The following is a 21,851-nucleotide window of genomic DNA, read 5'->3' as shown; positions in this document are numbered from 1 at the left end:
TGTTGCAAACAAGCTAAATTATCATTTGTCACAGAAGCAAGAGGTCAAGAGATAATGTTCAAAGCTGATAAATGAAGAAATAACTGTTGAAGCATGTTATTTAGAGATATGAAGTTATCACCAGAAAAACAAAATGATAAAAGTAGTTACATCTTGGGGCTAGGAAGTGGGAGGCGGGTAGACTTTAGGGGTTTTGTTTTGTAGTGATGGGAATCAAACCCAGGCAAGTGATCCTCCTGCCACATTCCCATCCCCAAGAAGGTTTTATTTTTAACTGTACAAGTCCTTACTATTTGCCTTTTTAAAATTGTGTATGTATGATGCTCTCACTTATATGTGGAAGCTAAAAAGTTGATCTTACTAGGCACCACACCACCTGAGTCGCCTCCCGGTGACTCAGGAGGCTGAGTGAGGCAGGAGGATTCCACATTCAAAGTCAGCCTTAGCAACTCAGCAAGACTTTTAGCAATTTAGTAAGACATTGTCTCAAATAAAAAAATAAAAAGGATTGGGGATGTGGTTCAGTGGTACAGCATCCCTAGGTTCAACACCCAGTACACCCCCAACAATAATAATAAAAGAAAGAAAAAAACAAAATTTAAAAAATTGATCTCACAGAAGTAAAGGACAGAATAATGGTTGCAGACACTGGGGAGGGCACCAGAGGAGAGGGGAATAGAGAGAGAATGATTAATGGGTATAAAGATGCAGGTGGATATGAGGCCTAAGTTCTAATGTTCTATAGGCAGAAGGATAACTATGGTTGACAACAATTAATGGAACATTTCAGATTAGTAGAAAAGAGTTTGAATGTTCCCCACACAAACAAATCATAAATGTTTGAAGTGATAGATGTACTAATTATAACCTCATCTGATCATTAAATATTGTATACATGTATACTGTGCCCATATATACATACAATTATCATGTGTCAATCAAAAATAAAAATGCATTTTAAAAAATTATGCATATGTGTTGCTTTTTTTTTTTTAGTACCAGGGATTGAACCCAGGGTTGCTTAACCACTGAGCCACATCCCCAGCCCTTTTTGTTTTTTGAGACAGGGTCTCACTGAGTTAAGTTACTTAGGGCCTCACTAAACTGGCCTCAAACTTGTGATTCTCCTACCTCAGCCTCTCAAAACACTAAGATTATAGGCATGTGCCACCTTGTGTGTGTGTGTGTGTGTGTGTCTGTGTGTGAGACAGAGACAGAGAGAGAGACAGAGAGACAGATAGACAGAGACAGACAGTCAGAAATGAGGTCTTATTATGTTATCTATGCTGCTCTTGAATGTGTGGGCTCAAGTGATCATCCTGCTTCAACCTTCCAAGTAGCTGAGACTAGTGCAGTGATTTTATTTAATTTCTAAAAACAAGTCCTTTCGGGGGGGGGGGGGGGTGTGGCTCAGTGGTAGAGTGCTCACCTAGCACATGTGAGGCCCTGGATTCAATCCTCAGCACCACATAAAAATAAATAAAATAAAGGTATTGTGTCCAATTACAACTAAAAAATAATTTTTTAAAAAGTACTTGTGTGGTACTTTAAAAAAAAAAGTCCTTTCTCTTTCTTAGACCTCTGTATCCTACACTATAAGAAATATAATATATAAGAAATATAAAGGGGATGATTCTGGATGACCAGAGGTCCTGTTCTCCAAGCTTTGCTTCTTTTTAAAGCAGAAGCAAGAGAGGTAGGTAAGGGATGACCCACTGATAATGACTTCTTTAGCTCCTACAACCATCCATGGAGGTACCTCCTCAGCTGACACAGCCTGCACCACCCTCTGGTCCTCTTTAAATCTCACCATCCCCAATCCAACCTCTCCAGCCTTCCATTCATTCAACTATTTACACCTATTAGTTATTTATACCTGCTTGAGTCACAAAGGATTTGAAGTTGCTCACTCCAAGAACACACATAAGGACAGAATGTAGAAATTGAACTACAAAATAAGATCTCAGAAACAGAGATCAACAAAGATGCTAGAGCTGTACTTCAAATTAACTGGTGGCAGAGGCAAAAAGCAAGATACAATGAAATGTGACAGCCTCATATTAGGAAGGAGGAAATAAACCAGGTTTCAGAGGAAGGAAACTTTGCCTCACACTGGATTCTTCAAGTCATTGTCCATGAGAGATTTCACGTAAGAGAAGGAAAACAGATATTTATTAAACACGTGTAAGTAGCAGGGAATGCCATTCAAATTGTTTTGGTTCATCTTAAGAGATGGGCATTGTTATCCCATTTTATAGATGAGAAAACAAAAACTCAGAAAAGGTAAAATGATTTTGCTGAGGGCATGCAGCAGATTGGGGTAGAATCTAGATTAAATCCAAGTCTGTCTAAAAAGCTCATTATTTGTGCATCATACCACAGGGCCCCAAAACAAAGACAGCTAGGCCAGAGATTCCCTGCCCAAGGCTATGGGGACACACTAATAATCCATGCAGTCTCCCTTCCTTTATGAAAACAGAAAGAGGGGGACAAGCTTGGGTCTGGGTCTAGAAATTGCCCCTGAGTTGCCTCAGTTACCTAAGGGAGCTACCTAAGGGAGAAATCAGCAGAAAGAAGGCCAGGCCTGGGCTGGGTGGGGCAAGAGAACCCTGGGTTCATGCCCTAGCTCTGAATCCAGCAGCTGTGATTTCTAAAGATACAGAACAGAGAAAAGGGTCTGTGTGCCATCTAAGCTAGAGCCCCTTTATGCAATGCCTTCCCTTCACCACTTCCTCTCCAACAAGTCACCCAACCTTGTTGGAGTTCTGGTTTTGTCACGTGTACAACACAAAAATAATGATCCCCGACACCTTCATAAGATTTCAAGGCAGGAAATAGCACATTTAAGGAAAGATGCTTTGAATACTGGCATTAGTACTAGAGCAACTCTTCCATTCAGAGCTCTCACACCTTGTACGGCCTTACACAAGTGCTTTCTCTCTCTGGGCCTCAGTCTTCTCACCTGTAAAAACGAATGCCTTGAGCTGTAGGATTTTTCAGGACCCTTCCACCTTGAAGTTTCTTGACTTCAACGCTGGTATCATTATAACCCTGATGCTCCTCTGAGCACCTGCAGTGGCCTGTGCTTCCCTCCATCACAGCACTTGTCAGTATGTTGCCATCATCCGTCTTCCCCCATGGTGATCTGTACTGCCACTGCCAAGCGTCTTATTGTCTCTCATGTCTCATCTAGACTGTTGCACCAGCCTCCTCACTGCATGTCCTTCAATTTTTCTTCCAATCTGCCCTCCAGGGGCAATCTCTTCAAAACATGACTATCCATGTGCCCCCTCCCTGTCATGTACAATGGATATAACTCCTTCCAGCTTAAATCCCCATGCTGGCTTCCGGTTTCCAACAGCATAAACCTCCTGATGCTGTTCTTCAAGGATCCTCGTGATCCAGGCTAGCCAGCTCTCCAAGCTCCTCTCCAACCCCACCTGCCTCCCAGGTGGTTCTCGAATTTGTACTAAACAGACAAAAGTGCTTCTTCCCCCAACACATACCCTGTAAATTTACCTTACCTCTCTCCCCTTTTTCTTTCCTTTTTTTTTTTTTTCAAGCACTGGGGATTAAACCCAGGGATACTCTACCACTGAGCTACATCCAAGCCCTTTTTATTTCATTTTGAGACAGGGTCTCATTATTTGCCCAGACTGGCCTTAAACTTGCAATCCTCCTGCCTCAGCCTCCCAAGACACTGTTATTACAGGCATATGCCACCTACAGTGCCCAGCACTCACCCTCCCTTTTGACCCCAGCACACTGTATCTCTTCACCTAGCCAATTCGTAGTTATCCTCTGATCCTTAGCTCCAAGAAGCCTTCCCCTCACAATCTGGGTAGATGTTCCTCCTATGGGCACCTTTGGCCCCCTGAGTTCCCCAAGCATAGCACACTGCACTCCACAATGCAATTGTATTTCCACAACCATCTTCTCCACCCAACAATGAGTGCTCTGAGGCCAGGAACCGTATAATACAAATCACAGAACTCTCTGCCTGCGAGGGTACAAGACACAGCATGATACTCACTGCACTGACCTCTTTCTCAGAAATGTGGTGAGCTCCCACTTGGCCTGTCCTTTCTGCCCTTCCTTAGCACAGAGCTTTGTGAAGTTACCATTAATAATAATGCTTAATGCTGAGGAAACACATACTATGTGCTGAGCACTTCAACTATGTCATCTTATTTAATTCTGACAATAACGATGAAACCGGGCACAGTAGCATATACCTGTAATCTTAGGGAATTGGGAGGCTAAGGCAGGAGGATCACAAGTTTGATGTCAGCCTCTATAACTTAGTATATATGCTGTCTCAAAATAAGAATTAAAATAAAAGGGCTGGCGATGTAGTTCAGTGATAAAGGACCCCTGGGTTCAATCCCCAGTACTAGGGGAAAAAAATAACCATGATGAGATGGATTGTTTGTGAAGTGGCTAGCATATCAGACATGCAGTTGTATGAGATGCCTCCCCGTTTTATAAGGAAATTTTGGGTAAGTAAAAGTTAGGTACTTTTTATCACAGACATAATGACAATAATTCTAAAGTGAGAAAAACATTGCTTTGATCCAGATAAGTGTGGTACACTGTATCCTAGGATCCATTAAGAAATCATAAGGCCTACATAAGTAGTCATATTACCCCTTTCAAAAGGTATAAAAATCCCATAGCTCCACTGGGCGTGGTGGTGCACACCTGTAATCCCAGTGACTTGGGAGGCTGAGGCAGAAAGATCACAAGTTTGAGGATAGGCTAGACAATTTATCTCAAAATAAAATAAAATAAAAGGGCTGGGGATGTAGCTCAGTGATAGAACACCCCTGGGTTCAATCCCCAGTACCAAAAAAGGGGGAAAAAAAACCCATAGCTCCAATATAATTACTGTCAATTAATAATAAACTGTTCAGTTTTTTAAAAACCATATAGCTCCAAGGAAATGCACGTGGTATTAGTGAAATGGTACCTCTTATGTGATAGGAGTGATAAATTTACAGCTCAGATGTTAGACAAACAATTGTGATGGGCTGTGTAGCTCTGGCTTGTCATCTTTGTTTTGAAAAGGATGTGATGCGGAGGTCTTCTTGTTGTTGTTTTATTTGCTATGCTCCGCCTCTAGGGGGCAGGGCAGCTCCATCTAATATTTTTCCATCCTCAGCCTTCAGCTTTCCAGACTGATCAGGACCCTGACAAGTATGAGAAGCAGCCAGGAAAGTTTCTGATACGTTTTTATGGTGGGGGGTGGGGGAAACATGAAGATTACATATCAAAAAATACACTATAATCCTTGTTTCCTACTGGAAAAAAGTGAGGTTCCGAAAGTGATGTGATGCCTAGAGTCACAAGAAGTCCTCCCTCCAGGGCACCATACTTTATCTGAACACTAAGATTCCAAGGAGCTTAAGCTATTAAGCACTTGGGAATGAGTTGCCCCATGTAAATGCTTTCAACTTGGATGCTTGGAGACAGACTAAATACCATGGGGAAGTTAGGGTTGCTAGCAAATCATCTTGCCCTAAAGAGTTCCCCCAAGGGAGGAAATAAGTCATTTATTCATCACTCTTCCCCATGACCAATGTTTATTATCCTTCCAGGGAGTACAGCAGGAAATGAGCCAGAGGGTTCAGGTCTTATTCCCACCCCAAGACACTGTGGCTAGCCCAGGACCTGAGCTTGGTAAAGATTCAATGGAGCCAGGCACGGTAGCACATGCCTGTAATCTCAGCAACTCAGGAGGCTGAAGCAGGAGTATCTCAAGTTCAAAGCCAGCCTCAACCACTTAGCGAGGCCCTGAGCAACTAAGAAAGATCCTGTTTCTAAATAAAAAAATAAAAAGGGCTGGGGATGTGGCTCAGTGGTTAAGCACCCCTGGGTTTAATATCCCCAGTACCAAAAAATAAATAAAATTTTTAAAAAGATTCAACAGATATGGGGGTGGGGGGCACACTGGTAATTCAATGATAGAGCACTTGCCTAGCTTGCGTAAGGCCCTGGGTTCAATCCCTAGCACTGCAAGAAAAATAAATATGATGTATAAATTAGCAACTTCTCATTGGGCTGGGTGACTGCACATAGGTCCTAGGTGAGCCTCTATCCTCTATTCAGAAAAAGAAGATTTTACATCAAAAGTCAAGACCATGGCAAGACACAGCCAAAGCATGGTAGAGAGAGATAACAATGAGCATATTGGCCTGTATGTCTCTAAAGGCTCATCCAACTCTGCTTCTCTGTCACTCTCTGAATTGGGAGACTGGTGGGTATGAGAAGCAGAGAACAAAGGCCAGATGACTTCAGAGTGCATGAGGAAAAAAACACCAAAAAGCCAGTATAATTCTGAAGTTGTCATTTCTCTCAAAGGGAGTTCCAGAAGAGAGAAAAAATGAGGTACCCCTGGCATTAGTTCACCAGGACTTAATGAGTCATTCATTTGTCTAGTCAGCTTTGATTGAGCAGCTACTGTGTTCTGTACTGTGCTGTGTATTTCCAAGCTTTTTCATTCCTTCATTCATGCCCCCAGTACCTATACATACAACATACATGACACACAATATACACTCAATATATGTCAGTTAAATATGAATCCTTTGGGGCGCTCTCAGTCTATTGGAGGAGACACAAGATGTAAACAACCATTAAGGTATAAAAAGGGGCAGACTGTTCCTTAAAACTGTTGGGGATAAACTGAACATCCTTAGGGACTATCAAATAAACATGGGAGAGGTGACAGCTAAGTTCAGTTCAGGAACCAGACAGAGCAGTCTGGGAGAAGGGAATAGCGTAAGCCAAGATCCAAAGGTTATCAAAAGGCCTGGGTGGGCTAATGACAGGGCACACCAGCCAGGGTGGCTGGAGTATATTCTGTCAGAAAGAGACTACAAAAAGATGAGAAATGGAAGTTGGGGTCAGATCCCTAAGACGACCATGGACTACAGGTGAAGGAATTTGCAGGCCAGAGAGTGGAAATATTGAAGCCAGAGCAAGATTTATTAAGAGATTATGGCAGGGGCTGGGGTTGTGGCTCAGTGGTAGAGCACTTGCCTAGTATGTGTGAGGCACTGAGTTCAATTCTCAGCATGGGATATAAATAAATAAAATAAAGGCCCATTGACAATGAGAGAGAGAGAGAGAGAGAGAGAGAGAGAGAGAGAGAGAGAGAGAGAGAGAGAGACCACACTATGGCAAAGATGAGGAGGTGATTATGAGTGGGAACTTGCCTTGCTTCAAGCAGTAGTCCTGGGAACTTTGTAGGGGAAAAGCCAGAGCCTCATTTGGAGTGGCTCTGATGTCCTTAAACCCAACCTGCAGGAGGGGAAAGGTGTTCTACAGAAATGGGAACCAGACAGTTCCAGGCCCTATCCAGCTGTGCAACCTCCGGCAGGTCACTGCCCCTATCTGATCCTCATTTCCTCATCTGAAAAATGAGGCCGATAGCATCCACCTGGCAGGGATTCTATGTGAAAATAAGACAAGAAGTAGTACTGCATTATGGGTAAGAACTCCATGAACCCTGGATCCCCACCACTTGGGCTCCTTCAGGCTCCCATTTAGCTCCTTCACAGTTCTGTCACTTATTTATTAACTGATCTTGGGTATGCCAGCCAACCTTTCTGAACCTCAGTTTTCTCATCTGTAAAATGGAGTTAATAACAATTTCTGATGAAAGGCTTGACATGAAGACAAAATAAATTACTACATGGAAAGTGTTTAAAACAAACAGGACCTGGCACACAGTAAGTACAGTAGAAAATGTTAGCTATTATTATATAAAACCACATAGTGTAGTACCTGTCATACAGAAGGCTGAGACTCATTCAGTACCTGTGTGGCCTCTTCACCATGCTCCAGGCATTTACTATGCTCCCAGCAAACCCAGAGGCCATGGTAGGCAGGATAATGGAGGAAGAAAAGATAGAAAGCAGGTGGCAAGCCTGAGTCTGGTGTCTTCCTCACAATCCCCCCCATCAGATACCAGGTACCACCCACCCTTCTTCAGAGCCCCTTTCCCCACTGCCTAGGTCCTTGGCTTGGCCTTCCCTGATTCCTCCATCTTTGAGAAATTCCATTCCTCACTACCTTTGCTACTCATTTGGTCCTGAGCCCCATCTCTATGGCATGAACTGGGCCTGCAGACTTGTCTCCCTGGCCAATGAGATAGGGGCTCTTCAAGCGCCATGAGCATGGTGGTTTTTGCTCAGCCTGGTGGCCCCTCCTGCTCTGTGCATACAGCCAAGAAATATTTGTGGATGACAACTCCATTCTTGCCCCAGATCTAGACAGAAAAGCAAGACTCCTCTAATTCTCATTAAACTCAACATTATCATTTCCTCCCACACGAGCATGATGCTCATAACACAGTGTGTGTGGGGGGATATAAATGGTTTTCCCTGTTAGGAGGTGGGAGAAACCCCCCCTGAGAAAAGAACCCAAGACCCCAAAGGAGACAGGCTTCTCCAGAGCCTCTCCTTGAGCTGAGTCTCTCCCTTGCTTCCTCTCAGTAGCCTCAGTCCCTGCAGGGAGCACACCAGCACCCCACTGCCTGCGGAGGACAGCCTGGCAGCCAAACAGTAGACCACGCATTGCCCTGGCTGTCAAGAATACCAGGTTGGTCCCTCCGGCTGCTGTCCCCAAATGTGAGCCAGCTTGTGAGGTGGGTGGGGACAGAGGATGGAGAGTTACCACCATACCAGCTACAGCCTACCACCACCTACAGCAGAGCCAGAGCTGGGCCCATGTAAAAAGCGTGGGAAACACAGCTCTCTTCAGCGTGGGGTACTCCACAGTGGCCCCCTCAGAAGGGGCCCTGAGCATTCCTGTAAATCATTCCAGGTGCCAGAACTACAGGGGGCCAGGCCAAATCAACAAGGAAAGCTGATCTCTTCTCTAATAGTGGCAGGATGGTGGAGTGGGGGTGACAATTCCAGGTAAAAAGATCTGAGCATTAGTTAAGACCAACAACTACTAGACAAATCAACAAAACCCTCACAAACAGAGGACCGGAGACCAGAAGGATGTAGGGACTCATCTAGCTCTATACTGCACTAGGAAGGCCACACCCAGAGCACAGCAGAAGGGATACTGGCATCCTGGAACCTGTCCAGAAGTGACAGTGTGGGAGGATGTGGGAGTCCTGGATGGCTGATATGGATGGTGACAGGAATGACAGCTGATGTCCAATGCAGGGAAAGGAAAGTCCACAGGATCGGGAGTCTGTCTTATTAGTAGCATGACCTCTGTGGGCTTTGCTTCTCGAAGCCCTCAGTTTCTTCTGCTATAACATGTGGATTGCAGTGACAAATGCCCAGGGTCATTGGGAGGGCTAAAGAAAATCCCTAGGCAGAGTGGCCCCCAACAAGCTGCAGCTCAGCCCAAGGCCCCGTTCTCCCCTCTTCATCCAGCAGAGGGAGCCCGGGGACCAGGAGCGCCCAGCTCTGCCTGTCCTCCCCCAATGCTGCAGCCTCTGCTGCTGAACTCCCACCCTGCCTGCCCGCGCTTCCAGCAGCAGCCTTCTCACCCACTCCTTACAAACCCAGAAAGGCCTAGCAGGGGAGTCACTTAACAGCAGCAGCAGTGGCACCAATGGCTACTGCACTGCCAGGTCCTCCTAATGCCTTGCTGGGAGGAGAGTAGAAGAGGGAAACAATATTCCTTCCTCCCTGTCAACTCCCCCACTCATCCCAGACTCATCTCCTCCAACTCAAACCTTGCAGATACCTAAGGCTCTTCTGGCCTCTCCCAGTTCAGTATCTACCTGTCCAGGACCCAAGGCCAAGACACTCCTAGGGGTTGGAGAACACTCATGAACAAATAATGTGCCTTGGAGACAGACACACTTGGGTTATAGTCCCAGTTCCATTAGCAACTAGTAGCATAACCTTGAACAAGGTTCCTTCACATTGCAGCCTCAGTTTTGCCATCTCTAAAATGGAATTGCTAATAATCACTGCACAAAGCTTGTTGTGAAGACTAAAAGAGGTAATCAAGGATGTGTGAATAGTTAATATGTAGTTAGGAGAGAAATTCAAAGTACGATCTAAACCCCTTTATTAATCCAGTAGGAAATGTGAAACAAGGATATGCAATGAGCGACCTGGAAGGTGCACAAAAAGATGGAACAAGAGGCAAGCCCTCAAGGATGGCACAAGAGCAAATGGGCTTCCAGCCAACCAAGAGATTCAGACCTGTGTCTGCAGGATAGAGAATGTGAGGGCAACGAAATACTGGAATTGGGGAAGACCCAGATCATTTCACTGGGCTTTATACCCCATTCGGGTCTTATGCTTTCTCCAGCTCTCCTGGATCCCCACCAGGCCTCTGCTGGACATGTACAGCCAGCTGCCACCCCCACGCCTTGAGGCAATCTACTGCATCACCAGTGGCCAGGTTGTAAAGTTCTTCCTGATTTTATCTCAAATGTCCCCACTGTTCCTGTTTCTGCTCCCTGGAACCATACATAATGAAGCTGCTCCCTCTGTCACAAGCCTGCCCCCTCTAGAAAAGTCTTCTGCAATCAGATTCCAGGACCACAATGCCCCCACCCAACCATAGCCCTCTCCTAAGCAGGCCCTGATCTCCCTGCATCTCTCTTCCAGTGTGGTGCCCCATGGTGTACATGGTCAGTCCTCTGCAGCTGGGCTCCCAGTAGCTCTGCCTGGGCAGGCAAGCCTATTCCCCTGGCCCCCAGACTACCCTGGAGCAGTCTACACCAAGACTCAGCTGAGGGTGCGCTGCAGTGGAGCCCAGCAGAGCCCTCACGCTGCAGCTGCTGCTCCTGGGGCCCAGCCATCTCAACCCAGCACCCCAGCCTGCTGCCTCACCACGGGGGAGTTGCAGAGAGCTGTCTCCCAGCAGATTTCCTGAGGCAGAAGGCTTCCCCACCCCCAGCCCAGCCTCCAAGAGACACTCCACTGGTTGTGGCACATGGTAGGACCAGCTGAGCAGTGAGAGGAGGGGGAAGCCTGTCCATTCGCTAGAGGACTTCAGGCTTGCTCTGTAGTGTGGCTGGATTAGTCAGAGAACCATGGAATCTAAGCTGGAGGGGTCCTTAAAAAGCATCCACAGCAGACCTCACCTTTAAAAAGACATAGGGGAATTGATGAACTGAGAGAAGAAGGGATTCAGTCAAGGTCACAAAGCCAATCTATAGCAGAGCTGGAAGGGTAACCCAGGTCTTCCAATTCAGTATTCTTTCCAATTCAGCAGAAAAGCAATAAGGGAGCCTTTAGGGCATCCCCCTGAGCCTGCATGCCCTTGACTATCAGCCTGATATGTTTATCCCAACCAGCACACGATGAGATCTACATGGAAAAAGTGGACCCAGCCCATGTCCCACCAACCCAGAAGATATTGCCAAGGTGTCCCAAATAGACACACAGACCCCAGCACAGGAACTGGAGCCGATTCAACAGAGGGGAAATCTGTAGGCTTCCCTTCCTGGTAGGGCTCTTTAAATGGGTGTTGTTTTTCTTGAAGGGTGGAGAGGGGGTGGACTTTGAGGAACTAGCCAAGGGCCTGGCCTCCATCTTTGCTCCCCCATCTTTGCTCCCCCCTGGCCAGGATGTGCTGCAGTTCCCCTCAGAGGGATGTCTCAGCTTCCAGCAGCCATTCTGGTCCCCACCTGCCTCTCTGGGAAAGGATGGAGCGGAGGCCAGAGACCAACAGGGGAGACAAGATCAGGCGAAAAAAGGAAAAAAAAAAAAAAAGAAAAAAGAAAAAGAAAGAAAAAGAAAAGAAGGGGGTTCCTCTCCCTTGGGGCTCTGAGTTGACACCATCACGGACAATAAAAACCCCAAGCAGCACAGCCAAAATAAATAAATAAATGAAAACCCATCCTCTGGCAAGGATGCAGCTACGGGTTGAAGAAGTGGAGGGGGGGCGGTGATGACTGCTCTAGTCCCTCACTGGCAGCGGTACTGGGAGAAGAGAGATGCCTGCACTCATCTGGCCAACCCAGTGTGCCCTGGCCAGGGAAAGGGTGTTGGCTGGACGAGGAGAACCTGGCTTCACCCGGTTGGGACAGGAGAAGAGGACATGGAATCAGACAGGAGCTTCTTACTTTATCAGCCGGACAAGTTGGAGAGGGAGCTAACAGGGGAAGAGCGGGAAGTGGGGGTACAAACACATTCCTTACTTTCTCTGGAGGGTTGTAGCTGGACTGGTGCTGGTACTGGTGCTGTGGCCTCCGCCAGCGCCAGGGCTGGAGCTCCTTGATGCGCCACGGCTCAGCTGGCCCCGCTCCCGCTGTGGCCGCGGCCCCACGCCCACCGCGGCGGAATAGCCGGCTTCCTTTTCGCGGCCCGGGTGCGCTGGCCCGGCCTCCCGCCCGCCACGCTCGCGACCCAGGGCTGGGTTCTCGTGGTGCAGGTGGCACTGGGCCACGTCGCGCTCACGGGCTGTGTAACCGGTAGTGTCCTGGAGCGGATAGGAGGCGTCCCGCTCCTTGTCCCGATACACAGCCTCCCGGTTCTGGTAGGCGCCGTCCCGGTTCGGGTAGCCCACGTCCCGAGCCGCCTGGTGGAACTGACTCTCCCGCAGCTCGCGGTGGTGGAACTGGGTCTCGCGCAGGTTCTGGTACTGGCTCTCTCGGCCGGGGCTGTCCCGCGCGCTGTGGGGGTCCCGGTGCAGCTCCCCGCGGTGCAGCTGGCTCTCCTCCCTCAGGTCGCGGTTCTCCTGAGTGAGCTGGTCCAGCTGGCCCTCCAGCTCTTCGATTCGCCGCCGCTGGGTCTCCAGCAGCTGCTGCTGGCTTTCTATGATGTTGTTCAGCTCCAGCAGGTACTCCACCGCCCGATTGGGGCTCTCGGATCCCGGGCCGCCGGGGGGCCCCGACCCCGCCTCCATCCTGGCGGCCCAGGGGCAGGGGAAGGGGCAGGAGAGCCCAGTCCCCGCTCGCTCACGGCGCCACCCTCCCCCGGGCCCAGCCGGGGGAGGGGGCCGGCGGGACGCGAGGGCGCGCACCGGGCTTGAGGGCCCGGGGGCCCGGGGGGGCCCGGGAGACAGCGCTGGGGCCGGCGGCACGGGGAGCAGGAGCTGAGGCTGCCGCTGCCGCCGCCGCCGCCGCCACCGCCACGGCTCGGGAGGACGCGGCCCACGGCGCTCCGCCCGCTGCGGAGTCACTGCGCAGCGCGGCCGCGCGGGACCGCCCCGGCCGCCGGCCCGCCCCCCGCCCCTGCCCCCACCCTGCTCGCCCGGCCCGCCCCCGCGCGCCCCACCTGCAGCCGCCACCCGCACCCGCAGCTGGACCAGCCCCAAGGCACCGGCGCCCTGCCGGGGCCAGCCCCATCACATCCTGCATGAGATCTCTTCATTCCACCCACCAGTCCCAGGGTCCTCACTTCACAAATGCAGCCTAAAGAATCTCTCCTTATAACCAGGTTCCAACATCTCTCTGGGGTTCGCCAGGCCCAGGGTCTTCATCCAAGCCATTCTGAAAACACCCATCCCAGGCAGTCCCCAAGTCCAGACAACCGACGGGATTCTCTCCCATACCGTAGGTCTGCCAGCCCGAAGCAATGTCAGATACCCCATCCTAGACAACCTCTGGACCTCCTGTCTCTGGAGACCTCTGTCCAGCCGCCACCATGGATAGTCTCTGGGTCTCCAGTCCTAGTCTGGACCCTCCTCCTATCCCAGTCAGCCCCATGTCCCTCCAGCCCAGTCAGTGTGAAGCTCCCTCAGTCCCAGGAAACACCTGGAACTCCAACTATACACACACACACACACACATCCCAGGCATCCCCCGACTCCAGCCAGCCCCTAAACTTTCCATCTAAGCCAGTGCCCAGATTCCCTATCCTAGCCAACCAGATCTTAGCCAGTCCCTGGGGCTTCAACCAAGGCAGTCCCAGGGTTTTCCATTCCAACAAGCCCTGGGACTCCCCATCAAAGCTAAACTTGGGATCAAAGCTCCATTCATTCAACCCTCTTTTCCCGCTCTCCTTTGGAAATGCTCTCCTCATTCATTCCATCATCTTCATCCAATGAACTGTACCCATCCCATTCTCCCATCCTTCGAGAATTAACTCAAATGCCACTTTACTGAAGCCAACTCTTATTTCCCCAGTAAGAAGTCCCCCCCGCCATTTGACTTCACACTACACTTCCTCTGCCCCTCTCTTGTGGCATTTTTGGGACAAATGGAATTTGGCTTTATATCTTCTTCCAGACTGAGCTCCTTAAAGCCTTAAACATGTCTTGATTTATCTTTGTGAGTACATTCAGATAAGAGGGGAAAACATGAGTTTTATAGTTAGACAAAACTGCAACAGTTACTAATAGGGCATTATGTAAAAATGTGGATGTGTAACCGATGTGATTCTGCAATCTGTATTTGGGGTAAAATTGGGAGTTCATAACCAACTTGAATCTAATGTATGAAATATGATATGTCAAGAGCTTTATAATGTTTTGAACAACCAATAAAAAAAATTTAAAAAAAAGCCTTAAACATGTCTTGATTTATCTTTGTGAGTACATTCAGATAAGAGGGGAAAACATGAGTTTTATAGTTAGACAAAACTGGATTTAAATTCCATCTTTTCCTCTCTGAATTCCCATTTCCCTATCAAAACACTTAGTTCACAGAGGTGGTCTTAGAAAAAAAACACACATTCAAAAACAACTTGCACAGAAAAGAATGAGAGAAATTATTTGCAAATCATATATCTGATAAGGGACTTGTATGTAAACTATGTAAAGAATTCTTACAACAAAAGCCAACCCAATTTTTAAAAATGGGCAAAAGAATTTGAACAGACATTTCTCCAAAGAAGGTATACAAATGGGCGATAAGTACATGAAAAGATGCTCAGCATTATTATTCATCAGGCAAATGCAAATCAAAAGCACAATGAGCTTTCTATGATATCCATAAGGCGGTGTTCTGGGTTCCTGTTGTAACTTAAAGGGAAACTTTCCCAATATCCAAAGCTCTTCATGTCGTACCCATGAGGAAGAGGATATCCTTGAACTTCTTACATCAGTAACTCACTTAGTTCCAAATGGAACAATATATCTACAAAAGGAAAAATGACCACATCTACATCATAAATCAAAAAAGGAGCTGGGAGAAGCTTCTGCCATTGTTACTACTGAAAACTTAATCGATGTCAGTGTTTTCTTCTCCAGAAACACTGGCCAATGGGCTGCATTGAAGCTTGCTACTTCCATTGGCACCACTCCTATTAGTGGGCACTTGGCTTCTGGAACTTTTACTCAACAGATTCAGGCAGCCTTCTGGGAGCCACATCTGCTGGTGCTCACTGATCCCAGAGCTGACTACTAACCTCTCACAGAGTCCTATGATAACCTGCTTATCATAGCTCCGTGTAACACAGATTGTCCTCTGTGCTACATGGACTTTGCCACCCAGCACTGCAAGGGGGCTCACTCAGTGGGTCCAATGTGGTGGATATTGGCCTGGGAAGTTCTGTGCATGTGTGGCACCAGCTCCTGTGAACACTCATAGGAGGTCATGCCTGATCTCTACTTCTACAGAGATCATGAGGAAATTGAAAAAGAAAAGCAGGCTGCTGCTGAAAAGGCAAAGACCAAGGCAGGAAGTTCAGGGTCAATGAACTTCTCCAGCTGCTGAGTTTCCTGCTATTCAACCCAAGGTGCAGACTGGTCTGAAGGCATGCAAGTCCCTCTGTGCCTATTCAGTAGTTCTCTCCAATAGCTTGGTGTGCTCAGCCTGCCACTGAAGGAAGACTGGGCTGCAGCTCCCACTGCTCAGACCTCTGACTGGATAGGAACAACCACTGAGTGGTCTAATGGTGTCCTTCTGCAGGCTCTTGAACAGAAAATGGACACAAGGTTAATGGAAAATAAACATAAATTCCTTAAACACATACAATGAGATTCCATTTCATATGGACTGTGATAGCTAAAACTGAAAGGATAGACAATGGGAAGTGTTAGCAGGCATGTAGAGAAATAGGAATCCTCATTTGTTGCAGGCAGGAATGTAAAAATGGTATAGTCACTTTGCAAAGCAGTTTGGCAGTTCCTCAAAATGTTAAACATAGAGTTACACATATGACCCAGCAATTCCACTCCTAGGCATCTCTCCAAGAGAAATGAAAATATACATCGACACAAAAATTTGTACATGAATGTTCATAGCAGCTTTATGAATAATAATAAAAGTGATAGTCAAAAGGTGGAAACAACCAATGTTCAACTGATGAATGGATACGCAAAATGTGGTATGGCCACACAATGGAATATTATCCAGTCATTAAAAAGGAATGAAGGGGCTGGGGTTGTAGCTTGCTGGCAGCTGGAAGTTGGCTGTGGCTCTCAACAGTAGCTCAGTGGTAGAGCGCTTGCCTTGAATGTGTGAAGCACTTGGTTAGATCCTCAGCACCACATAAAAATAAGTAAATGAAATAAAGATATTGTGTCCACCTACAACTAAAAAAATTTAAAAAAGGAATGAAGTACCAATACATGCTAAAATATGATAAATCTTGACAACATATTAAGGAGAGAAGCCAGTCACAAAAGGCCACATATTGTATGATTCCTTTTATATTAAATTCCAGAATAAATAAATTATAGGGTTAGAGATTAGAGTAATGGTTGTCAGGGGCTAGGGCATGAGTGGGGCTGGGGCTGACTGCTAATCGGTATGGGGCTTTTTTGGAGGGGGGTGAAAATGTTCTAAGATTAGACTGTGGTAGTGGTTGCACAACCATGCTAATACACTATAAACCACTGACTCATATCCTCTAAAGGGTGGATTTTGTGGCACATGAAGTATATCTCAATAAAGCTGTTTTTTTTAACACTTTGCAGAGAGCTAGCACATAACAACTACTATGATAATAATAGCTAGCACTTCTATGGTGGTTACCATGTGCCAGGCCCTATGCTAAGTATTTTACATATATGAAATCACTTAATCACTTAGTTTGAGGGTGTTGCCTACTGTCACATGGAGGTATAGTCAGGATATTTGTCTGCTTCCTTCTCACTTCTTTGTATCTTCTCCTGGTAACTTGTACAAAATAGGTACTCTGTAAATGTTAAAGTAGTATAGACAGTCAATATTTCTATTCATCCAGCAAACATTTGCAAAGCATTATTCCTGTTCTTGCATTCTTGACCTCATCCCTGCTTCTAATCATTCAGATTTCCTCTGGGAATGGAGGCAGATGGGTACTAAACTTCATTCACAAAATATTTATTGAGTGTCCACTATCTGTTAGGCATGTCTCTAAATAATGAGGGTATAGCAACAAACCAAACAATCCCTAGCCTTATAGGGCTGACATTCTAAAGGGGAGAGAGACAAGGAACAGTGTCCCTCCAAAATCTGTATCCACTAAAAAAAAAAAAAAAAAAAAAAAAAAAAAAACCAACCTCAGAGTATGACCTTATTTGGAAATAAGGGTCTTTGCAGATATAATCAAGTTGAGGTCATACTGGATTAGTGTGGGTCCTAATTCAATGACTGTTGTCCTCAAAGAGGAGGGAATGTTGGACATGGAAACACATGTGTGAGAGAATGCCATGTAAAGATGGAGGCAGAAAGTGGAGTAATAAGACAAGCAACGCCAAGAATTGCAGCAGCCACCAGAAGATGGATGAGGCAAAGAAGGATTCTTCCCTCGAGGCTGCAGAGGAAGCATGGCCCAGGTGACATCTTGATTTTAGACTCCTATTCCTTAGGACTATGAGAGAATCATATCTATCTTCCTTCCTTCCTTCTTTCTTTGGTACCAAGGATTGAACCCAGGGGCACTTAAACACTGAGCCACATCCTCAGTTCTTTTAAAACATTTTTGAGACAGGATCTTGCTAAGTTGCTTAGGGCTTCATTAAGTTGCTGAGGCTGGCCTTGAACTTGTGATCTTCCTTCTCAGCCCCCTGAGCCTCTGGGGGGTTATGTGCCACCATGACCTGCAAGATAATTGATTTTTGTTGGCAGCACCCAGTTTGTGATACTTTGTTATGACAGCCCTAGAGGACTAATACAGATGGTGATAGTGCTAAAAAGAAAGACAAGGTAAGCAGGCATGGTTCACCTGTAATCCCAGTGGCTCAAGAGGCTGAGGCAGGAGGATTGTGAGTTCAAAGCCAGCCTCAGCAAAAGCAAGGAGCTAAGCAACTCAGTGAGATCTTGTCTCTAAGTAAAATACAAAATAGGGCTGGGGATGTGGTTCAGTGGGCAAGTGCCCCTGAGTTCAATCCCAAGAAAGAAATAGAGAGAGAAAGAAGGAAAGAAAAGAAAGAAAGAGAGAGGGAGGGAGAGAGGAAGAAAGAAAGAAAGAGAAAGAGAGAAAGAGAGAGAGAGGGAGGGAGGGAGGGAGATAGATAGATAGATAGATAGATAGATAGATAGATAGATAGAGAAAGAGAAAGACAAGTGAACGATGAAGGAGAGCCCTGGGTGAATCAAGTACATAGCCTAGTCCCTCAGGGAGCTCCCAGTCTCGCAGCAGAGAGCCACAAGCCTATATCATATATGATTGTGTTCTGGGTTCCTATTGTAACTTGAAGGGAAGTCTTTTCTCATAGGCAATGAAAAGTCACAGAAGATTTTTAAGCAAAGGAGTGACATAGCTGGTGGGGAGGTGCCCACAGGTATATTGTGTGCACTGAATATTTCACACCACAGAATGACTTTAGTATTGGTTCATTGTGGTTGCTCAGCAGAAACTATAGCACTACCTTCCTTTCCTGTCTGCTGCCTCCCATAGTCATTTCCCAGAGCCTTAGTCTCCAGTGTGATTGCTCAAATTCCCCTTACCCTGGGACCAGTTCTGCCAAGGAATGTGAAGCTAGAGTAGGAAAGAGCCCTAAAATCCACATCTCACCACTGCCAGTATCCAGTCAACAAGAATTCGTCAGGATACTGAGAGCCATGAAACATTTTCCTCAGATCCAACGGTGGCATCTGTTCAAATTGGGTTTGCCTACTGGATTCTCACAGTTCTATCTATGAGCAGACCTTCTCCTATACTTGTTAGCTGCCAAGCACGAGATGGGAAAATTGAAATTAAAAACAAAACTCAGGTGGCGAATCTCAGTAGAGCATGTGCTTAGCAATGTGTGAGGCCCTGGGTTTGCTTCTCAGCACCCCAAGAAAAAAAATCCCACCAGTCTTTCCCCTAGAGGGTTTAGAAATAATATCAGAGCCGAAGGGATCTCAGAGATAAACTCATTTTCCAGTTGAGAACACTGAGAGCCAGAGAGAAGTGATCAGCACTTAATTGCTGTGGTCAGTACCACCAGGATACAGGTCTTTTCATGGGCTATTTCCAGGGTCTGGTGTTCCAAAGAGCCTTAAGATTGTAGATTTTAGAGGGCAGAAAGGTAGAAAAGTGACTATCTTTGAGGAACATAGAAGGAAAAAAGAAGACACACTTCTCTCGGGGATTCCGACAGAGACAGCGGTGCTTAAAACTGAGACAGCATTTGGCTAATTAATTAATTATCCTTCCAGGCCCCTTCCCCCTAGTGGGGGATGGTATGAGATGTAACCAAAGTACCTGTCAGCCTCCAACAGCTGCACAGAAAGCAATCCTAATAGGTTAATCTGGAGTTTTGTTTTAGGAGAAATTTTCTCTCTGAAGATGATTCGTAAGCTTGATCCTGTCAGAACACAAAACCACATAACCCAACGTGTTTCCAATTTTGTCCTAGCTGCCATAAAACTTTGAGCCAAATTCAGAGTCCAATTATAATCCAGTTCATTTTAGGTACCTGGCAACATCTATTCGTACTTCCTTTACATGGTCTCTGTTCTGTTTTCTTCCACATTTTATCCCTAATTGTCTTTCTTTCATGTTATAAACTGACGAGTCGCCTAATATCCTCTTTAAAGTAGGCGAGATATAAATCTTACATAAACTAAACTATATTTACAGATGCTAAAGGGATTTGAAACAATGAAGAACATTTGAAGGAACAGATGATATTTGGCCTAGAGGAGGACAGGCTTATGAGGACATGATTACTGTCTTCAAATATCCAATAAGCTGTCAGGGGGGCAACGTAGTGGAATTATTCTGCTTAGCTCCAAAGGGCACAGCCAGAAGCAATGGGTGAAAATTACAGGGCGACAGATCCCAGGGAAGAAAACTATCATAGGTGAAGCTTAGTGAACAGAGCATATCACTGGAGGTCTCCAAATAGTGACTGTGTGGCTTCATTTGGAGGATCTGTTGCATAGAGAATGGAAAACTGGATGGAGGGGTTAATTTTTAAAGACTCTTCTCAGTACCGATATATTGAAAACACAGTCCTGGATGTAGAAAAGAAAACTGGATGGGAGCGGGGAAGTGTGGAAGGGGAACAGGAAAGAAAAAGATTTATCAAATGCTGGAACATTCCAGCCAAAAGCAGTGAGCCTTGACTACTCCAGAGACACTCATAAATGGACAAATGGTTGGTCCATAAACAGAACCAAGCCTGCACTGCTCCAGACCTATCCCATGTGACTCCTATAAGGGCATGAGAAATCGAAAAGTCTGTTCTATTTCTCCCCACCACAATCTTACTGGCTGTTATTCAAAGAAGAACAGGTCAAGACCATCAGAGCTGAAAGGGATCTTAAAGAGTATGTAATCCAAATCCCCTCGTTTTAGAGCCTGGAGAAAAAAAAAAAAAGAGGCTCAGAGAGACCAGTCTACCTGTTAGCTACTTTACCTCACCATGAGCTGCTTAAAGGCAGAGACAATTTTGTTTACTTTTCAATCCCCTAAATGGGCTTGACCCTGCGTCCTGGCACCTAGTGGGGTACATAGTAAGAAGAAACTGAATTGAATCAAATTGCCCAGAAGGGTTGGTACTTGAAGCTAGGCCTTTTGACACCCAATCTATGATGCTTTCCATAACAGAAAGTCCATCAGTTCTACTCCAGAAACATTTTTTTTCCACAACTCTGTCACAGGCCTGGAGCCACAGCAAGAGATGAACAAGAAAGAGTCAGGCTGCCGCCCGCCCTCAAGGAGCAAACACTCATCCCCCACCACACCCCAACTAGGCTCAGACTCTGCACACCTGCTGTTCTTTTGTCGTGGAAAGCTCTCCCTGCTGCCTTGGCCTGTTTATCCTTCAGATCTCAGTTCAAATGTCAGTTCATCAGCTGAAGCTTCTCTCACTCCCAGACTACACAGATCCCTCTGACACATGCTCAGTAAGTCCTCTCCTTCCCAGAACTTAGCAAGTTTGTAATTACATATTGATTCGTGCAGTTCTTTGTTTGTTTGCCTCCTGCCTCCCTCATTGGACTGTTAGTTCTCCAAGGGCAGATATTCTGTCTGTTGTGTTCCCCACTGTACACAAGTCTGGCAAAAAGCCTGATACGTGGTAGGTAAGCAATAAGCAATCTGTGTTTGTTGAATGCCTGAATCAACAACTTAATGGGGTATATAGATAGATAAATCATAACTACAATTCAGTGGGATAAGAGGTAGAAGGTAATACAGAAATCAATTCTTTTGGAAGGAGGAAGCCAGCTCTTGGATCAATGGAGCTGCTCTTGTGGAATGTGTATGTTGCCAGTCAGCCAAGGCATAGGGAGAACTACACAACCAGGTGAAAGTGTCCCTGTGTTCAGACAAACCAAAGCTACTTGTCAGCATCTCTCTATTTCCCCAGTTCCCTGAGAAGAAGGCTGTTCTGCCACAGTGGGACAGACCCGGCACCTGTGTGCTGGTCGGGATTCAGGCACAATTGGCAGTCAGACCACAGGGGGCTGGCAGAGCTGAAAGGAGGCTCCTGGGATTCAGATCTCGGTCTTCATCAGCATTCTCTCTCCAGGAGAAAGACTGGGGGATCGATTGGTCCTGGAATCACCCGTCATTCTGTACCTTTTGGGTGGGGTAAGACCTACTCCCAGGCAT

General features: G+C 46.5%; 1 protein-coding gene and 1 pseudogene across 3 annotated transcripts in view; one reads left to right on the top strand and one right to left on the bottom strand.

The window, feature by feature from the left end:
- Window positions 1-13,003, bottom strand: part of Iqsec2 (IQ motif and Sec7 domain ArfGEF 2) — an 81,785-nt gene extending 68,782 nt beyond the window's left edge. The window contains exon 1 of one of the 3 annotated variants that reach the window (XM_046452590.2): window positions 12,131-13,003. In XM_046452590.2, coding sequence (XP_046308546.1) covers window positions 12,131-12,837 — 707 coding nt within the window. In that variant the 5' untranslated portion in view covers window positions 12,838-13,003. The remainder of the gene's footprint in view (window positions 1-12,130) is intronic. The other 2 variants (XM_046452591.2, XM_046452595.2) reach the window with 2 other exon arrangements.
- A 574-nt stretch (window positions 13,004-13,577) lies between these two features.
- On the top strand, window positions 13,578-21,095 carry LOC124098050 (small ribosomal subunit protein uS2-like; annotated as a pseudogene).
- Window positions 21,096-21,851: the final 756 nt, after the last annotated feature.

This window comes from Marmota monax, unplaced genomic scaffold, assembly GCF_021218885.2.
Source record: "Marmota monax isolate L192 unplaced genomic scaffold, Marmota_monax_Labrador192_F-V1.1 WCK01_AAM20220418_F8-fsc00223, whole genome shotgun sequence".
NCBI classification, from domain to species: domain Eukaryota; kingdom Metazoa; phylum Chordata; class Mammalia; order Rodentia; family Sciuridae; genus Marmota; species Marmota monax.
The sequence above is the reverse complement of the archived record's forward strand: the minus strand, read 5'-3'. Positions and strand labels throughout refer to the sequence as shown.